The following is a 17,256-nucleotide window of genomic DNA, read 5'->3' on the forward strand; positions in this document are numbered from 1 at the left end:
GAGAATAATAAATTAACTTACAAAAGTGATTAAGGCCTAAGAGGAAACTCTGTTCATTTGTTTGGATGAGAGAGGGAAGGAAAATTGAAGTATTCAACAACCCCTGCTTTCTCAGCATTATTTCTGTTCAGGCCAAGAACTACAGCTTGATGGCACTGCTTGCATACCCTCGAGTTAAGCCAGTTTACTCCCACTGAGAGGAATGAAAAGAGAAACAGTGCAAAGAAGAGAAGAGAGGAAGCATAGCCCAGAGGTTGCAAGAATAGGGCACACTTCGGGAAAGTGGGAAGCTGCTTTGCGGCACACTTAACTGTTTTACAACTCAAGCAAATTACTCACTCGCTGTGTTTGTTCTGTATCTATACCCCGGGAGTATTTCCATGTTTCATGGCAGAACTGTGAACACAGAGATATTAAAGACTAACATCACAAATAAAGGGCAGCTAATAACTATGGTGAATAAGGTACCAAGAGAAAGTCCCCGCAATGCTGTTAAATCGTGACTCAACACCTGAATGTTTGAGATTAACATTACATTTGGATTTAAAGAAAAATAACATGTCTGTTCAGCCTTTTGAGGTCACATTTTTAAGTTCTTCGTAGTACTCATGAGGGCAAGAAAGCTATTGTTTCTTAAAAATGAAGATTTACTCTCACACCAACAACTGATTCTAGGAGATGCTGCTTTAAGGAAGAAAAAAACCAACCAAACACAAAAGAACCACTATATTGAGAAAGCAGCAATAAAACCATAGCATCTGGCAGCTGGAAATGTGCGATACAGGATTACAGCAGGAGGGACAAGCATCTCTTAGCAGGGACCGACACTTTAAAGGGATCATATGGGAGGAGACCTACTATTCAGAAGAGAGAAGGTTCCCCCTAGAGACGTAACAGGGAAGGAAAAAAACCCAGCTGTTGGCCTGTTCCTCAGCTCAGGTCAAATCTTCTGATTCCTGGAATTGAAGAGAGCTGTTACAAAAAAATGTCTGAAGATTTCCACTATGCCAGAGCCTGGTGCCATCTTCCAAGCATCTCACCTCTCCTTGCAGCATTTTTCAAGTATGCAAACATACAAAACTGGGAATAGATTTTCAGAGGCAGGTCTCTCTCCACTTCTACCATTTCTGTGTGCCAGGGCAAAGGAACAAGTGTGATTGCATTACAGGACTCGGATAGTCAGAGCAACATAGACTTATCATTCTTATCAGTGTACACCTGCTTTCTCTGCTCAGAGATTACAGACTAAAGTGAAACCAAAGACTTTAGAGAATCAGCCATAACTGTTTTTCTCCCAGTTCTACATTAAAGTCTTTTCCCAATGTCCAACGACAAAATAAATCTCTATCAGTCACAGGCCAGAAGCCACAGCCTTCTGCTGCTGCAGGGCAAAAGGACCATGTGTCGAAGTTCCTAGAGCTCAGGCATTCTCATTTTAGCTTGGTCACCTTCTTGATCCAGGGTACATATTTGCTGACCTTTGTGTACACACCGGGGAAATCCTTCCGACCACAGCCGTAACCCCAGGAAGTGATCCCCAAAATGATCCAGCGCCCGTTTGACCTCTGACACATGAGTGGCCCTCCACTGTCACCTTGGCAGCTGTCCACCCGTTTATCTTCAGAGAGGTTCCCAGCACAAATCATGCGGTTAGTGAACTTCTGCCCGTAACGGACCTCACAGTCTTCCCGTGGGAGAAGAGGCACCACCCCTTGCAGCAGGGTTCTCGAATAGGACTTCCCTGGAACAGAACAGACCAGCCAGACCAATTCACGTACAGACAACAGCAGCGACCTAGAGCAACAGTGCTCCACACAAAAACGGATGTTTGTACGTTTAATGTCAAGACTGCGGCACAGAAATAGGCCAAGCTCAGCATCTCTGAACCACCAGAGCTTCAGAAAACAGTACTGCAAAGCCAGACCACAAAAAAGAGCTATAAGATCAAAGAGGTGGGGAAGAGGTTGGAAAAAGAGGTTAGATCAAAGGATGAGTCTTTCTCCTGGTTCTGCCAACAAGTAACTTGAACCTTGTTCAATTTATTTCACCTCTCTGAGCCTCCATTTCCTCCTCTGTAAAACAAGAACTGTGTTTTCTCAAGAGAATAAATGCAGTAATATTTGTGAAGTGCTCAATCCTCAGAGAAGTTTTGGAAGATGTTTCAGAGGCATCCAAACATTATTCAAAGGGAGTGCACTTCATCTTTGGCCAGATGTGTCTCTATTTGCTCAAATCTCTTTATTACCCCAGACTTGCTCAGAACACAAGGTTCCCGTGCTATATTAGAGTGTGAGCTTTCTGTGCCCAAGGTTTACGGTAAGTTCACAAGGTAGTAGGTAACTGCACCTCTCATTGGGAAAGCCGGGTTCAGTGCGTGGGAGGGATTCTAGCCATTAATTCCCAGTACAGCTTAAGGGAATTACATGGCCAAGTTGCTCCTTGATCCTCCCCAGACACCTCGAAGTGACATGTGCACCTGGCACAACTCACTCCAAAGACAAATGTATATTTGCAGTTAAACACTTGGGGTAACAGCTGGGAAGGATGGGTAAGTCCAAAATCAACAGACAAGCTCCTGGGGCTATTTGCCTTTTGGCAGCAAGTCTTTCTGCACATATGGCTTTGCTCCAGTCACAGCAGCCCCAGAAAGGCCTCCTTGCCCCAAGCCCTGCATTGCGTCTCTGAGCCCCAAACGGGGGAGGACTGGAGAGTGGGTTATAAAGCTTTGTTTAGAGTTCAAAGCCGTCTCCAGACCTTGCTAATGCATGCACGTCAGGACTCCACCGAGCCCAGCATTTTAAAACATCACCTTGAGAGTGTTAAGTATTCAATAATTAATACTTTCTAGAATATTTCCTACTCCCTTTTACCTAGGAAGCTCCATAGCAATGTGCTGCAAGAGGACAGGCACAGGCTGTCTCGAACCTAGTGCAGAAACCAGCCTCAGAGCCCAACTGTCCCTGCAGCAATATCCAGGGAGATCGAGCAAGGTAGTCCGAGAGAGATTCCTTCCAGCTCTAAGCCCCCACTTCACTACTATAGTATCATGAAGAAGGCAGGAGGTCATGGAAACATGGGGGCCTCCCATAGGCTTTGTACACCAGCTCTGCACAGGCTGCTGCCTAAGGGGTCTGCCGTGGGCAAACACGCATGTGGAAGGGTGAAGAAAGAGAGGACTGTGGCCAGATGGCAGCACTGCTCTCTCCCACAGCTTCAGAAGGATGCTGTGGCAACCAAAACTTCCACCATGGGCAGGCTCAAGAAGCCTCAAAATCAGAAGAAAACACAATGGCACAAAAATCACCTCACTTCTCTGCTCCTTGACATGTGCTGGCACAGACAAGCAGTAAGAACATGGCCTTGAGTTGTGCAGGCATAAATTAATGGCCCAGGTAGGCTCCTGAATCCAGTCTCCCCCACCCTTCTTGCTCCTCAAAGCCCCGCTACTCACCTGTGTCTCCCCAGCCGGAGATGATGCAAGCTCGCCTGTTGATGTCAGACTTCTCTTTCCTGTCAGGCAGGCAGACAGGCAGAACGTGGTGATTGAAGGAGAGACAGTGCCCCTCTCTGCCCCGCATCCGGACCAGGGCAATGTCATTATCATTGCTGCCGGCCCAGTAGTTCCTGTGGAGGACGATCAACTCCACGGGCAGCTCCCTCTCAAACTCATCCTTCACGCCTGTGTGGTAATCACCCACCCGCAGCAGGTAGCGCCGCACATCAACACCAAACCTGGAGAAAAAGGCACTCAGGGTCTTGATACTCCTACTAAGAGAGAAACAGACTCGCACAAGTCTCAGTCGCTATGAGACTGAACCACCTCCTCGCAAACTGATAAAACAGTGCCAGCTACAGGGCTGTGGGACCTCTTTAGCAGGTGTGACAATGCCAGCTGTTGGGGTCAACGGGTGTCCCATGCACAAGGCTTCCTTTTTTTTTTTCCCTATAAAAAGGGCTACAACGGTTGCAATGGTTGCAAGGCATGTGACCTCGTGTTCACAGTTCCTTAAAGCACTGAAGAATGGCAAAATGCTGGTTCCCTTTAAGTTGTGAAGCCTCCAAGTTAAGAGGGCAGGTGTAAGCAGTGAAGGATAAAGCAAGCCTATATTGAGTCATCCCCAAAAGTGCTCCAAGATCACACACATCATAACCTGAAGGTCTTGTTTTAGAAACTTTGTTCATGTGGTTCCACTGGGCTGGGTGGATAGCCTGTATGGGGTTATCTTGTTCATCTTTGAGTATCCCTCAGAGCTCCCCACTCACAAACGCACCTTTTGAAGCAGTGGGCTGCAGTCACTACCCAGCAGCTGCTGATCAGTGTTGCTCCGCACAGCAGACGAGTATCTTGATGAAAACCCTTCAACCGTAGTGAGGCCTGCCATGGCCAACCGCCCCTGAAGAAGAAACAGAGGAGTAATAGGCATCACACACACAGGAGCTGTTTTCCTCTTCTCTGATCCACTCTGCCCCACCTGGGCTCAGCTGGCGTGCGTTCTCCCCTAGATGGGCCCACTGGTTCAAATCAAGTTCAAAAATCACCAGTGAAAATGTGTGAACGTATTCAGCATTTGCCAGGCTATTTGCCAGAGCCTGTAGGACAGCTGGAACCAGTTCAGGCTTTCCCGGCAATTACAGGGTAGTACCTGAGAGACTTGTTTCCACCTATGATTCTTTTCTTGCGACGGTGAAGCAGGCGCATCCCACACACACCAGATTCTGGACCTGCACAGCAAAGTTAGAGCAGTTGGGTAGATACCTTCAGCTTAAGTATCAAGAATTGCTGTCACAGAGACAAATACCATTTGCCTTCCCTGAGGGCATTGATCCTGATGGTAGTTGACTGCATTGTGTTGTGCATATGGAATTCATAGAAGATTTGATCCCATAGGTTTCCTCAGTTTTGGTGGAGGTGCTTACCTCCAGTATCTGTAGTCTTATGCCAGGAATGGGACCTCTACAGCTATTTCTTCAGTGCTCTAAACCCCAAAGTTTGCTCATGGTTACGGCTCTAAGGAAAGGTACGGTGACTTGGCTGTGGGGAAGTTCTGCAGGCTCAAAGGCCTGACATGGGTGGAGCTCCTCATTCTGGAGCACCCTGTGCTCCTAAGAAGAGACAATGAAAACAAGGAAAAAGTAGGAGGTGCAGGACAGGACATGCTTATTTTGTAGGTGAACTTTCAGCCAAAGAAGAGAAGAACTACAGGGGAAAAGCATAAAAGCATGCAGAGATACTACAGCTGGAGCCCCAGATTTCTGCATAGAAGAAATGGGCACATCACCTGTTCTTCTGATGTCTTGGACCTTCTCTTCCACATAGTCACAGATCACACCAGCATCCTCACTGTGCCAGCAGCTGTGAATCCCGGTGTCAGGCCTGACACACTGCCCCAGGGTGTGCTCCGTGCCACTGCATTCTACGTTGTCCAGATGGATGGGCCCGTGGCCTTCACCAAAATAAGCCATTGCCCTGGCTTTTGCTGTACCACTGCAATTAGAGAGAGGGTGAGTAATCTGCAATAAGCAGGAGGCAGGTGAACCTGATGCAGCAGCACATTTTAAGAGAAATAATATTTATGTGTCACTCTGCACACCGACAGTAGTACGGTACTTGCTGAACGCACCGTGAGAATAGGACCCTACTCCCTCAAGCGTATGCAGGTATGCCAAAACTAAGAAATGAAGCCCCCAGAAACAGGTCCAGAAAGAAGTGGTCCCCCTGAGAGCTGTTTCTATCTGTAAGATGCACGTACCAGAGCTCTTACCTGAATCCCAATTGCCTGCAAACTACTGCAGCATCTCTGTCTGTCCAGCCATCATCACAGACGCTGCCCCACTGCCCATTCAGGAATACCTCAACCCGTCCCTCCTTGGTGCTTTCTCCATCCACCAGCCGCACAGGAGGCCCTGCAGCAGAAAACACATGGGTCGCTGCAAGCAAAAATGCCAGAGTGTGAGGTGGCCAGAACTTGGGTTCTATAGGAAAAGATGAATCCCAGATATCAGTAAGCTTAAAAAAAAAAAAGAAAAAGAAAAAAGAAAAAAGGGTGTTTCTATATGAAGACTATGTCCCTCATTTCACCTCTGTGCTGAATCAGAAGACTACATACATATTAATTTATTTAATACATACTGGAAATCATTAGTGGATCATATTCTGAAAGCTGAATAAAGAGGAGAACAAGAACAGAAGGAAAGTTATTAATTCCTGCGCCAAGAGTAGACAAGCTTAAACATGCCTTGGAAATAAATCCATTAAATTATAAAACTATTATATTATTCTAGGCAAGAGTTGAGTTCTACATCCAGGAAAAACAAAAAAGTTGGATGCCGTCTATTTCAATAAAAAATGCCTGACAAATTGGAAAATCTCCCGTAGTAGGGAAAGGGGAGAGTTATCAGGCCTCATATAAATAAGGAAATTATGCTAACGTGAAATACATTCACTATTAGGTGGCCAGACTTGGGTTCTATAGGAAAAGATGAATCCCAGATATCAGTAAGCTTAAAAAAAAAAAAGAAAAAGAAAAAAGAAAAAAGAGTGTTTCTATATGAAGACTATGTCCCTCATTTCACCTCTGTGCTGAATCAGAAGACTACATACATATTAATTTATTTAATACATACTGGAAATCATTAGTGGATCATATTCTGAAAGCTGAATAAAGAGGAGAACAAGAACAGAAGGAAAGTTATTAATTCCTGCGCCAAGAGTAGACAAGCTTAAACATGCCTTGGAAATAAATCCATTAAATTATAAAACTATTATATTATTCTAGGCAAGAGTTGAGTTCTACATCCAGGAAAAACAAAAAAGTTGGATGCCGTCTATTTCAATAAAAAATGCCTGACAAATTGGAAAATCTCCCGTAGTAGGGAAAGGGGAGAGTTATCAGGCCTCATATAAATAAGGAAATTAAGCTAACGTGAAATACATTCACTATTTTAATTAAAAGCGTGCCATCCACACAAGAGCAGGAATTTCCACACAACGCCCCCTCACATCTGAAGTCCTCTTGTCTTGGCAAGGCGTGACACTAATGTAACTACACCAGTTTCCTAAAGGGTCTAATTAAAGGGGTCCCATGTTGCCACAGACACGGGGCTGAGGCGTCTCATCAGTGAGCAATGGCACACTAAGGCAGCCACCGTTCCTCAGCCCCTCAGGTTTGTTTCAGGGACTGCCAACACAATTCTTTCCAGTTTCACTTTCTCTGCGGGTCTGGCCGTAGGTCTGGTGGAGCCACAGCTCTATGGCTGTGCCTCAGGACAGCCAGGGCTCGTTCCTAGGAGTCTTCCTCAAAAAGCAGCCCCCTCACTGAGACAGCACAGGGAAAACTCCCACATCTGCCGGAGCTTCCAAAGGAACAGACCAGCAGGCGACACTTCCCCACCGTCCAGAGCAAGAGGCAAAGCGAGTTACCCAGGCTGCCGTCCACGACTGTGTTGCTGCTGGGGGAACAGCGGACTCCCACATCCTCAGCGTGTGAGCAGTCATGCTGCCCCCAGTTGCTGTGGGGACAGTCCAGGAGGGACAGCTCTGTCCCCAGACAAGCCACATCATCCAGTAAGATAAAGCCTTGGCCAGCAGCGTAGTCCCCTTCAGAGGCCAGGGTAGCAGGACCACTAGAGGAAGGAAACAGAACATCAGATTCACCAAAACTCATTAATCCCACAGAGGGGACCCAAGCTCAGACCCGAAGGGAAACTCCCCTGCAGAGCTCAACTGTGATATCGGTGGCCTTCTGACCTAAACCACTCAGTGACACACAGGATGGCAGCCAAGCAGCTTGCACATCTCACCAGCTTCAGTTTTCAGGGAGGCCCGCTCAGACCAGTCCATTTTCTAGTGTCTGGTCAAAGGCACGGTCATAGTAGCGCAGAGGGCCAGCTATACCACAGAGGCTGCTTTACAGGCGTGACACCAGGTACATCAATGTGGGGAGCGGCTAGCAGAGGAGGCATCAAAAATATCAACGTTTAAGTAATTCTACTTCTTTTTATAGGAAGTAGCTGCCTGGAATTGAAAGGCAGAAAGCTGCAAACTTTTAGGCACTACAAGAGATGACAAACACAGTATGCAGCTGAACTCAAAGGGAAGAATTCAGTTTAGTCTTTTTTCAGTCTATAAAGCTGAAATTTTACAAGGATACCCTAGTCATATTAAAAAAATCCATAAAAAAAACCTTCACTGGCTCCAAGACTACAGTATCCTGATTTTAAATCTTCCTCAAACTCATACCTGACGGGACAACAGTTCAGCAATGGCTGAAAGAAAAGCATTACAAAAAATCCCTAATGCTACTCTTTTTTGCCCCGATGGTCTTCATTCAACTGCTGAAGCAGGCGATGTGTTTAGCTGACAGAGCAGAGGGGGTGGCAGTGCTGAGCTGATACACCTGGAAATTTAAGGTGTATTGAGAGAACTTTCTGACTTTGGTTTGGGGTTCATAAAGACAGTATCGAGCCTGTTATCTGCTTTCAAAACAGGCCGAGGCAAGAGACAATAAAGATTTTTTTCTTTCCTGTGAAAGGGTGTGCATACCTATTAATCTTTCCTGAATAAAGTTGTATAATGGTAATAACCCTCCCAACGAAGACAGCATTGAAGGAAGTAAGGTCCAGCCTATCCCAGTGAAGGGGGACGGAATCTAATCCCTGAAATTAGGAAGCACAGACGCTAGACACGCTCTCAGTCCTACCTGAAGCCCAGCTGCCTGCAGACCACCTGGGCACCGAGGTCTGTCCAGCCGTCATCGCATACTGTGCCCCAGTCTCCGTTGTAATAAACTTCTACCCTGCCTTCGCTGGGGCTGCGGCCGCCAGCCAGCCTGACAGTGCCCTCTGCAAGGGGTGGGAGAAGGAAAGATCAGTACTCAGCAAGGGTGAAAAGAAAAAGCCTGTGCCCCACTGCTGAAGTGCAGCCCATGAGTGAAAGAAACCGAAGACACAGATATCCGCGGGCACTCAGAAAACAAACATTCATTGCTCCCAAACATGCCCATCTGTCAGGGGAGGATTCACCTCAGCCTTTCCATGCCACCCGTGGAAAGCAATGGGAGCACCACCGAGCCTGGCTCTGATCCATTCCCACCTGCTGCTTGCTCTCTGCCTCCACATCTGGCAGTCCTTGTGGGAGCCGTACATAGGAGCCCTGCAGGATCCTGAGGTGGGGAGCCTATCTGCTGAGCAAGCGGTGTAATACGGGAGTAAGACAGACCACATCTGACTGGTGTGGAGCTGTAGATCTGTACCTGTGAAAGGGTCGCAGGAGACCCCAGCGTCTTCAATGTGGTCACAGTTCTGCTGTCCCCAGTCACTCTTCTTGCACTGGTCAAGTGAGAGTTCATTGCCTGAGCACTCCACTTCGTCCAGCAGGATTGGGCCAGATCCCTGCCCATAGTGAGCCCATGACAAGGCTTTCGGGTTCCCACTGCAAATGGTACAGACACATATGCTCACAGTAAGGAAGGTCACAGTCCTGTGCGCTCCGAGTCTGCCTTGCACAGGGACTCTCCTACACTAGGCCAGCGTCCTCCCATAGATAATCTGTATTTCCGACACAGTGGTGTTGCCAACTGTTAACCAAAGTACCTTATTGGCAAGTTTTGTAATGAGACCTTCTAACACGTAACAAAAATGTGCCTGCAACATGAACAGTGCAGACACCTGCGGAGTTCTGAGGACAACGATGTTTCAACCTCAGCGACGGGCAAAACTCCCAAAGTTTGAGGGATCTCAAAATGAAATTGTCTATTTTAAACAATTCTGTTCTGATTTGATTTTCAAGAATGCTCAGTATAAAACAGCTCCCATGTTAAGTGCTGAATGGCACAGAGGAGAATGAGGTGCTCTCTCTTGCTTTCCTGTCTGAAGAGGGTAAGGGCAGTCAGTGAAACTGGATGTGTTTAAACTTAAACAAGTAAATAACTGCAGTTCACATATGGAAATCACCATGACAAGTTATCACTGAGGCCAAGAAGATTTGCATTAGGACATGTGTGCAAAAATAATGAACAGGGATAAACACAAACAGACCTTGGATAGGGATGCACCAACTTTTTTTTTTTTCTTCTTTCTACAGCATAAACCCATAAAGCTGACAGGAATTAAGTACAAAATCCCTTTATAGGATGATCAGGCCAGAATTATCTTTCCCAGGGTTTCTGTACACTTCCCATCGAAAGGGCTGGTACTACAGTGAAAGGACGTGCTCTCACGTTCTTCATTCTGCCTACCTCTATTACCACTCCATGTCGTACAGCAGGGAGATTACCTGAGTCCCAGCTGCCTACAAACTACTTCAGCATCCCGGTCGTCCCACTGGTCGTCACAGATGGTACCCCACTTGCCATCATGGTAAACCTCCACTCGCCCTTCAAAGCTCTCCTTTCCCCCAACTAAACGCAGCGGGGCACCTACACCTGTGCTTCAAGAAAGGGAAAGAGAGCACAACAGAGCAAGACAGAGACAAAGCACATCCAGCAGTTCAGGGCGTAGAGCCATTCACCAGCTAGAGGAGGTCTTGGGATGCTCGTCCCACCCTACCACATCCTCCCCTCTAACCCCCCCCAAGAGCATGTGTGATTGCAGCCCACAGTACGGGTGCTGTTGGTCCAGGGCTGGCTCTTTAGCTGGCTGCTACAGTGACTAAGACTTTGCTAAGACCAGACAAAAACCTGGTTTGATAAAAAGGGGATGTGGTCATAAGCAACAGCCATCTTTCAGTGATTGTAGAAGTATCCCCGCTCTGAGTATTTGGGATTGGGAAAGAATGGATAATTTTCCACTGGAAGGAAGATAAGCACCTGTATAGCAGGTGAAAGAAGAACATGCTCCAATGATTTGCTCTCCACAGCTTCATGACCTTAGATTTTACATCTCATCAGCAACACTGACGCAAGAAACAGGGAGTGAACCTCCCCTGGAGATTTACCTTCTGGAGGGACACACGTTACCATGGCACTCCCCTGGCTACAAGCTCCTGACGCAGCTTCCCGATAGCCACACTGCAGCAGGGCTTTCTCATCCCCATGGCAGTTTGCTGACTGCAGGTGCAGGGGAACAGGCCACAATCCGGGATGACTCTTCTTCCCAGCTGTGCCGATCTCACTGGTACAGAGAAAGCAACAGAGCAATGAAAGGCCGTAGCACTGCTTGACTCACTCTTGTTTCCCCTCAGTTCTTGTGACTCTCCAGCCCAGTTGTGGCATTTCACATCCCAGTGAGCCCAGTTGATTGGGAGTGCATAAAGGGGTGGCCGTGTACAGTCTAATGGGAAAGTACAAGCAAGCACAAAGCACTTCCCACCATCTAATCCATTTTGTCTTCCTGCTTACTGCAGAGGAGTTGGTCTGGTCAGAACTGGCACCCTCGTTTGAGAGTGATAAACAAACCCACCAACAGATTCGAACATCCAAATATTTGAATCGCCTTCTTCCTTCTCTGTGGACCTTCTCTCCTTGCTATTTGGAAGTTTGAAGGTCCAATTCCCAGATTCCCAAAGAGGGTTCACACTCTCAAATTTTCTAATCTCTAACTCCAGCTGGTAATACTAAAAAGGGGGATACGATCTCACAGCTTACTCATCACAGCCTGGAGCACCAAGCAGAAACTACTGCTTTAAAAAGTTCTTGCAAATGCTGGTTGGGGTTTGACATAGCCATGGAAACAAAACAGTAGGAAAGGACCCTGGTAAGTGAGAAATGAGCCCACAAAACAACCTCCTTTCCCCCAGCCAACACATTATGCCAGAGGGACTGTAACCAGAGCGGCTGGTCTTTCCAAGGCCACACGAGCACGTAACTCTTGCAACCGGACCGAGGTTCTCACCTGAGACCTAGTTGCCTGCAGACAACACTGGCATCCCAGTCAGTCCAGTGGTCAGCACAGATGGTGCCCCAGAGTCCACTGAAGTACAGCTCCACACTACTATCTTCAGCCAAACGCACAGCACCTTCCAAAAGAGAAGGGAAAAAAAACCCCTGCTATCTTCTGATGGAGGTTTCAGATCAGCAAGTCTTGGACTTGAACTGCACCTGGCTTTTCTCATCCCTGTTTTGCTGGTGCTGTCGCTGAAGTGACTTGTATGAAGGAGTGCGGGACGTGGCACCTTCCCAGTTCCAGCAATGGCTGCTTGGGAGGATGGCCGGTGCTACGTGCATTTCAAAGCCATGGTAATACCGGCAGGAAACTTGGGTTCTGCCACGGCTCCAGGATTTTCCTTTTGTGAAGTGGGGGTGATTTTACATGCCACCTTGAAAAGGTGTATGGAAATGGCAGGCTCTAATTCCTATGACACTCCACTGATTTATTTTCCATCGATCACCTCACCCATGAGAGTCACTGTTGCTACAGCTAGATGTAATCCTCTTTAATTTCTCTAAGAAAAGGAAGTGCCAATGTAAATGCCCTTTCAATTCCCACTGCACTACAAATATTTACCACTGTTTAGAAAGCACATCTCCTCACTCAGTTATGTACTGGGAGAAGGGTACACCTCTGTCTGTAGTACCTCAACGCAGGCACACAGCACAACTACGCTTGTTGTACCCTTCCCTTTAATGAAGCCGTCTTTGAAAGCACTTCCACTGACAAGGGAAAAGACTTTGTAATTTCATGTATTAAACTAGTGCTTTACCTGCTTTGCAAAACGCGGGAAAAGGGAGGAAAGTCAGAAAACAGGAGGACAAACAGAACATTTTCAAGAGTGCTGCACTGGAGTCAGGGTACTGAGAGAGCTCAGCTCCCTTGCATGCCTCAAAAGAAGCAGCAGTCTTTGTGTCGGCACTGCGAGGAATTTTAAAGTAAGCCTGTGACCTACCTTGCCACAGAAGATTTACAAACCCAGCCACAGAAGATTTTTCTTTGTTATATTTGAACTGGTATGATTACATGAGGAGAGCTCTGATATGGACACTTAAGGAGCAGGAGTGGGTTGTTTTCCACATAACTTAAACTGTTTTCAAAGTGGCGTAAGTTAACAGTAAAAGAAAGAAGTCTCCTTGTATGAGAATAAAAACATCTATACAAGACATTATGGCTACAGCAGCTTAAATCCACCCCCTACTATATACAGACGTTCTTCTCCCACACAGGCTAACCTCTAGTCCTAATTATTTCAACAATTTGGGACAGTTATCGTACTGTGCTTCTTTCACAGGGTGTCCCACCTGCTGCTTGCAAGTCTGTGCAGCACACATTTCTGGCCTGAGCCCCCCGAGACAGCGCAGCCCGGGCGCTGGCAGAGATGCGCAGCAGCCCTTACCTTGGTTACAGTCGCAGTTAGCCCAGCCGATAGCCCCCGATGCAAGCCGGTAGAAACACCAGGGTGTAGTTCCCCCGTCCGGGTTCCTGCAGTGGTTGTGGTCCCCCAAGCCACGGTCTGGGTACTGCTGAACATAATCGGGGAACTCTGCCCAGTTGAGGCACTCTGCCCCGGCCTCAGTGACCGCCAGCGAGCCATTGTAATACCCAAGAGGTCCGACACCACACACGCTGGATGCTGGGCACAGGAAGGGAGCTGTTAGCATCACTTAAGGCATCACACACCGAGGCTCAGACAATGTGGGAGATACCAGCTGATATCCTGAAACACCTCCTGTGTCTGCAGTCTTGATTGCCACTTGCTTGATTTTAATTCTATCACTCTTCAAGGCAGCTGCTCAAAGAGTGTTTATAATATGCGCTATCTAAAAAACAAATTGATCTGAAAGTCATGAACTGCGCAGACGGACCTTTGAAATGTGTTACTCTGGGCCCAAACATGGACAATTTGAACCGGTTCCCTTTACCATTTATTTCAATAGATGTACTCACTTACTCTGGAGCAGCACTTGAGCCTGGCACACTTCCTTCCCCACCTGCTTTGGCACCTGAATAAGATACTCTTAAATTTGATCCTAGGCTCTTTAGAAGATTAATTGCCTGTCTAAATTGATTGAAACTGAGAAGAGTTTAAAATTAGCTATAATTTCATTCTATAAAGCAGGAAGGTGGGAAATGACATTGTATTTCAATGTCAAAACACAGCCCCATACTAGCTACTGTGAAGAAAATTAACTCTATCCCAGCCAAAACCAGCACGGCCTTGTAGCCGCTGCCAAGCCCAGATGGGGTAAGTGACAGCTGAAGGTTAACTGCAAGGTACAAAAATGAGAAGCAGTTACAGGTAGGTGTCTGGAAAACACACCGTGCGCGTTGCAGCAGCTGGGGCCCTCGGAGCGGGGTGTATGAGAATTCAGTAGTTATCAGAGCAGAGGAAAGGTGAGCGTGCAAAAAAGACAGTCAGAGAAAGAGATGAAAGGAAAAGAACATGTGGGAGGAACAGGGAACTGCAAGAGTCTTAGACATGAAGAAAAGAAAGTGGTCTGGCCATGTTGGGAAAGGAGATGAACAGACACTGAGGCAGGAGAAAAGACTGAAGAAGTGATGGAAAGAAAGACAGAATGCCAGGTAGCAGTGGTTCGTCGTACCTATGGTCTCAGATCACCACTGCAGGAAAGAATCTGCCCGATGACTGAATTAATAACTTCTTGTTCTTACCTGCACTCTGCAAATGGTTTTGGTTGGGCTGGGATCCCAGGAAAGCCTGGGAAAAGAAACAGAGCAAAAGCAGAGAGATGATTATCCGATGAAATAAACATGGGCATGTCCTAAAAGCAGCTCGGCCTTTTCTGCTTTAGGCAAACACACCCTAGTAACCAGCCTCTTCCCCGCTCTCCCCATTGCTCCTCTTCAAATCCAATCACAGCTCTGCCCACTAACAACAAAATGAATAATTACTGGCCTGCAGAGATTTACCCTTGATCTAAGCACTACTTTACAGGGCTCTGCTTGTTCTTTTCCAATAGAATTGGAAGCCTGAGTGAGATGCCTGTGGAAAGAAAAGCTAGAAGAAAATCGTTGTTACCAGTAAGAAAAACAACGAATAACCACTCATTCTCTCTCCGTGTATAGGGCAAGCCATCTATGGCCACAGCAGCAAACAGGGATGTGTCTACGTGATGGGATGATGCCCCCAGGGCTCCCTGTTAAAATAGTAATAAACATCCGTACACAAAGTGAGAAACACCTAAAGAAGAAAATCCAACAAGGCTTTTTGAGGATTTTGGTTTTGATACATGAGAGTGTGATATGGCCTATGGTATTATTATCCAAATGGGGTTATATAGCGAAGAACAAAAAATATGAAACAAAGCCCTCAGAATTCCAGCATCCTGTCCAGCCCCAAAGCTGCATTTCCTCTGTAGGCAGTGTTTTTGGCAGTTATAACTTGACTGCTGGCTGAGAGATAGGCATCTCCACTTCAACACCATTACATGGTGTGCAGGCAGGTGCAAGATCTTCACAGACCCAGAGAGAAAAGAAGAAACTGTACATGCTTCTGCTAGCTCCATGTAGTTTAATTCATGCTTAAATACTTTTATATGTACACTTCTAATACTTTTATATGAACAAGGGGTTCTAATTCATAAAGCAGAGGTGTGCATCTAAAGAAAACTAGCAACTGGAAATGGTTCCGTCTTTCTTCAAAATGCAGTAATTTTGCTTCTCTCAGCTTCACCTCTCCCTGGAAAAAGGGAAGAGTAAAATTTGGAATTAAACCAAATCCACCTCTGGAATAAGCAGGGATAGTTCCCATAGCTACCTGACAAGAGTGACACCTACTCATGGCAGATGTCATTTTCCACTCAAGCTTATGAATATGGTCCAGCAGGTGTTGACAACCATGGCCAAGCTCCAGCATCACCCTCCAGAAGTCAGAATGTGACGTTGCGTATTGAAGATGAATTTCTGACATGGTTCAGAAACAGCAGATCAGATCTCAGGTGCGTATGCACAAGGGGATGCACAGATAAAACAGCATTTAACTGAAAAACCCTTTTCAGCCAAAATCTGTTGATCTGCAGGCATCAGGCTATTCCGAGCCCTCATAGTGGTCTGTGAACCAACAATGCTGAAGGACTCAGCTGAGGATCTCAAAGCTCTTTGCAAAGAGAGGAAAGTGAGCTAAGCTACACTTCTGTGACTGCACCAAACAGGTGACTGAGCCACAATCCAGGTCCTCTGACTCCTAACTTTTAGTGTGCACCTGCACGCACATGTAAGCCTGCAGGTGATAGAGGGATGCGTTGGACTAATAACAGACTATATAGGAAAGCCCGAACCTGCTCTTCCTGGAGACTGACCATAAACGAAAGAACTGCAGAATGAAAGATTAGTTGCTGCCAGCTCCTGTAAACCTGCTCTTCTTGGAGACTGACCATAAATGAAAGAACTGCAGTCCAAGTAATATGCTTCCCTTCTAATGAAAGATTAGTTGCTGCCAGCTCCTGTAGCAGTTTCCAAAATCCCCCAATGCTGACCATCACCACCACCAAATTTTAGTGCCAAAAGCCTGTGCTGCGGTCACTGCCCAGGTCCATGGGGCTATAAATCATCCGTCCGCAACAGCAATAGGGGTAATCAGTCAATCAGCAAAGAACAGAAACAAAGGATGTCTCCTGCCAGGGTCACTGCAGCACTTGAGAAACATAGGAAACCTGAGCCAAAGCATCTGCAAGCCCTTGTGCATCCCGCTTTCCTGCTTTCTTTCCTTTTCTGGATTTCATATGCGCAACGAAATAAATCCCTCCCCAAGCCCCCAACCCTTCCCAGAGACCACAGCTGCCTGGACGCTTTGGAAAACATATTCAAGTAATAACAAGGTCCACTTACAGCAAGGATATTAAAAAAGCCATATGACTTCTTACAAGCAGATAGAAGAATAACAGTTTCTTACCTCCACGCATCTGAGACAGGCTAACAGGCTCGAGAGCTCTACCAGGAGCCCAAGTACTTTGGGGATCTCCATCCTTCCTGCACGAAGTCGGCAGAAGCTTCTTCAAGCATCACATTCTCGCTCAGCTGCCGGGCTCAGCGGCTGCCTCCTCCCCGGGCTCTGCAGCTGGGTTTCCCCGGGAGCGGGGCACTACCCGCTCCGCACCGGAGGGAGCGGGATGCCCCTTCCATTTCTATGCGGGGAAAGGGATGTAAGGGAAGGGATCAAAGCTGCCAGCGGCATCTTAGGATTTCACTTTCCCCTTCCTCTCCCCATCTCTTCTCCTCGATTCTTCTCTTCTTCTCCCGCTCCTTAGTCAGGAGTGCAGGAAAGGGGAAAAAGAGGGGAGAGAAATGAGGGAGGAGAACGTGCCCCAGAATTTCCCTAGCACCCTTCAAAACCGGAGGAGGCACGCGCGGGCGGGCGGGGCGCCGCCC

General features: G+C 47.0%; 1 protein-coding gene across 1 annotated transcript in view; it reads right to left on the minus strand.

The window, feature by feature from the left end:
* Positions 1 to 16,852, minus strand: part of LOC103897597 (neurotrypsin) — a 21,176-nt gene extending 4,324 nt beyond the window's left edge. The window contains exons 1-15 of the mRNA XM_009277656.2: positions 16,781 to 16,852; positions 14,542 to 14,587; positions 13,265 to 13,501; positions 11,830 to 11,953; positions 10,934 to 11,109; positions 10,274 to 10,421; positions 9,252 to 9,430; positions 8,700 to 8,841; positions 7,421 to 7,623; positions 5,763 to 5,904; positions 5,280 to 5,485; positions 4,644 to 4,722; positions 4,272 to 4,394; positions 3,452 to 3,732; positions 1,479 to 1,741 (exon numbers count right to left, since the gene is read on the minus strand). Of these exons, the coding sequence (XP_009275931.2) occupies positions 1,479 to 1,741; positions 3,452 to 3,732; positions 4,272 to 4,394; positions 4,644 to 4,722; positions 5,280 to 5,485; positions 5,763 to 5,904; positions 7,421 to 7,623; positions 8,700 to 8,841; positions 9,252 to 9,430; positions 10,274 to 10,421; positions 10,934 to 11,109; positions 11,830 to 11,953; positions 13,265 to 13,501; positions 14,542 to 14,587; positions 16,781 to 16,852 (2,421 nt within the window). The remainder of the gene's footprint in view (positions 1 to 1,478; positions 1,742 to 3,451; positions 3,733 to 4,271; positions 4,395 to 4,643; positions 4,723 to 5,279; positions 5,486 to 5,762; positions 5,905 to 7,420; positions 7,624 to 8,699; positions 8,842 to 9,251; positions 9,431 to 10,273; positions 10,422 to 10,933; positions 11,110 to 11,829; positions 11,954 to 13,264; positions 13,502 to 14,541; positions 14,588 to 16,780) is intronic.
* Between the last annotated feature and the right edge of the window lie 404 nt (positions 16,853 to 17,256).

Source organism: Aptenodytes forsteri, unplaced genomic scaffold (assembly GCF_000699145.1).
Source record: "Aptenodytes forsteri isolate BGI_AS27 unplaced genomic scaffold, ASM69914v1 Scaffold15, whole genome shotgun sequence".
NCBI lineage: Eukaryota > Metazoa > Chordata > Aves > Sphenisciformes > Spheniscidae > Aptenodytes > Aptenodytes forsteri.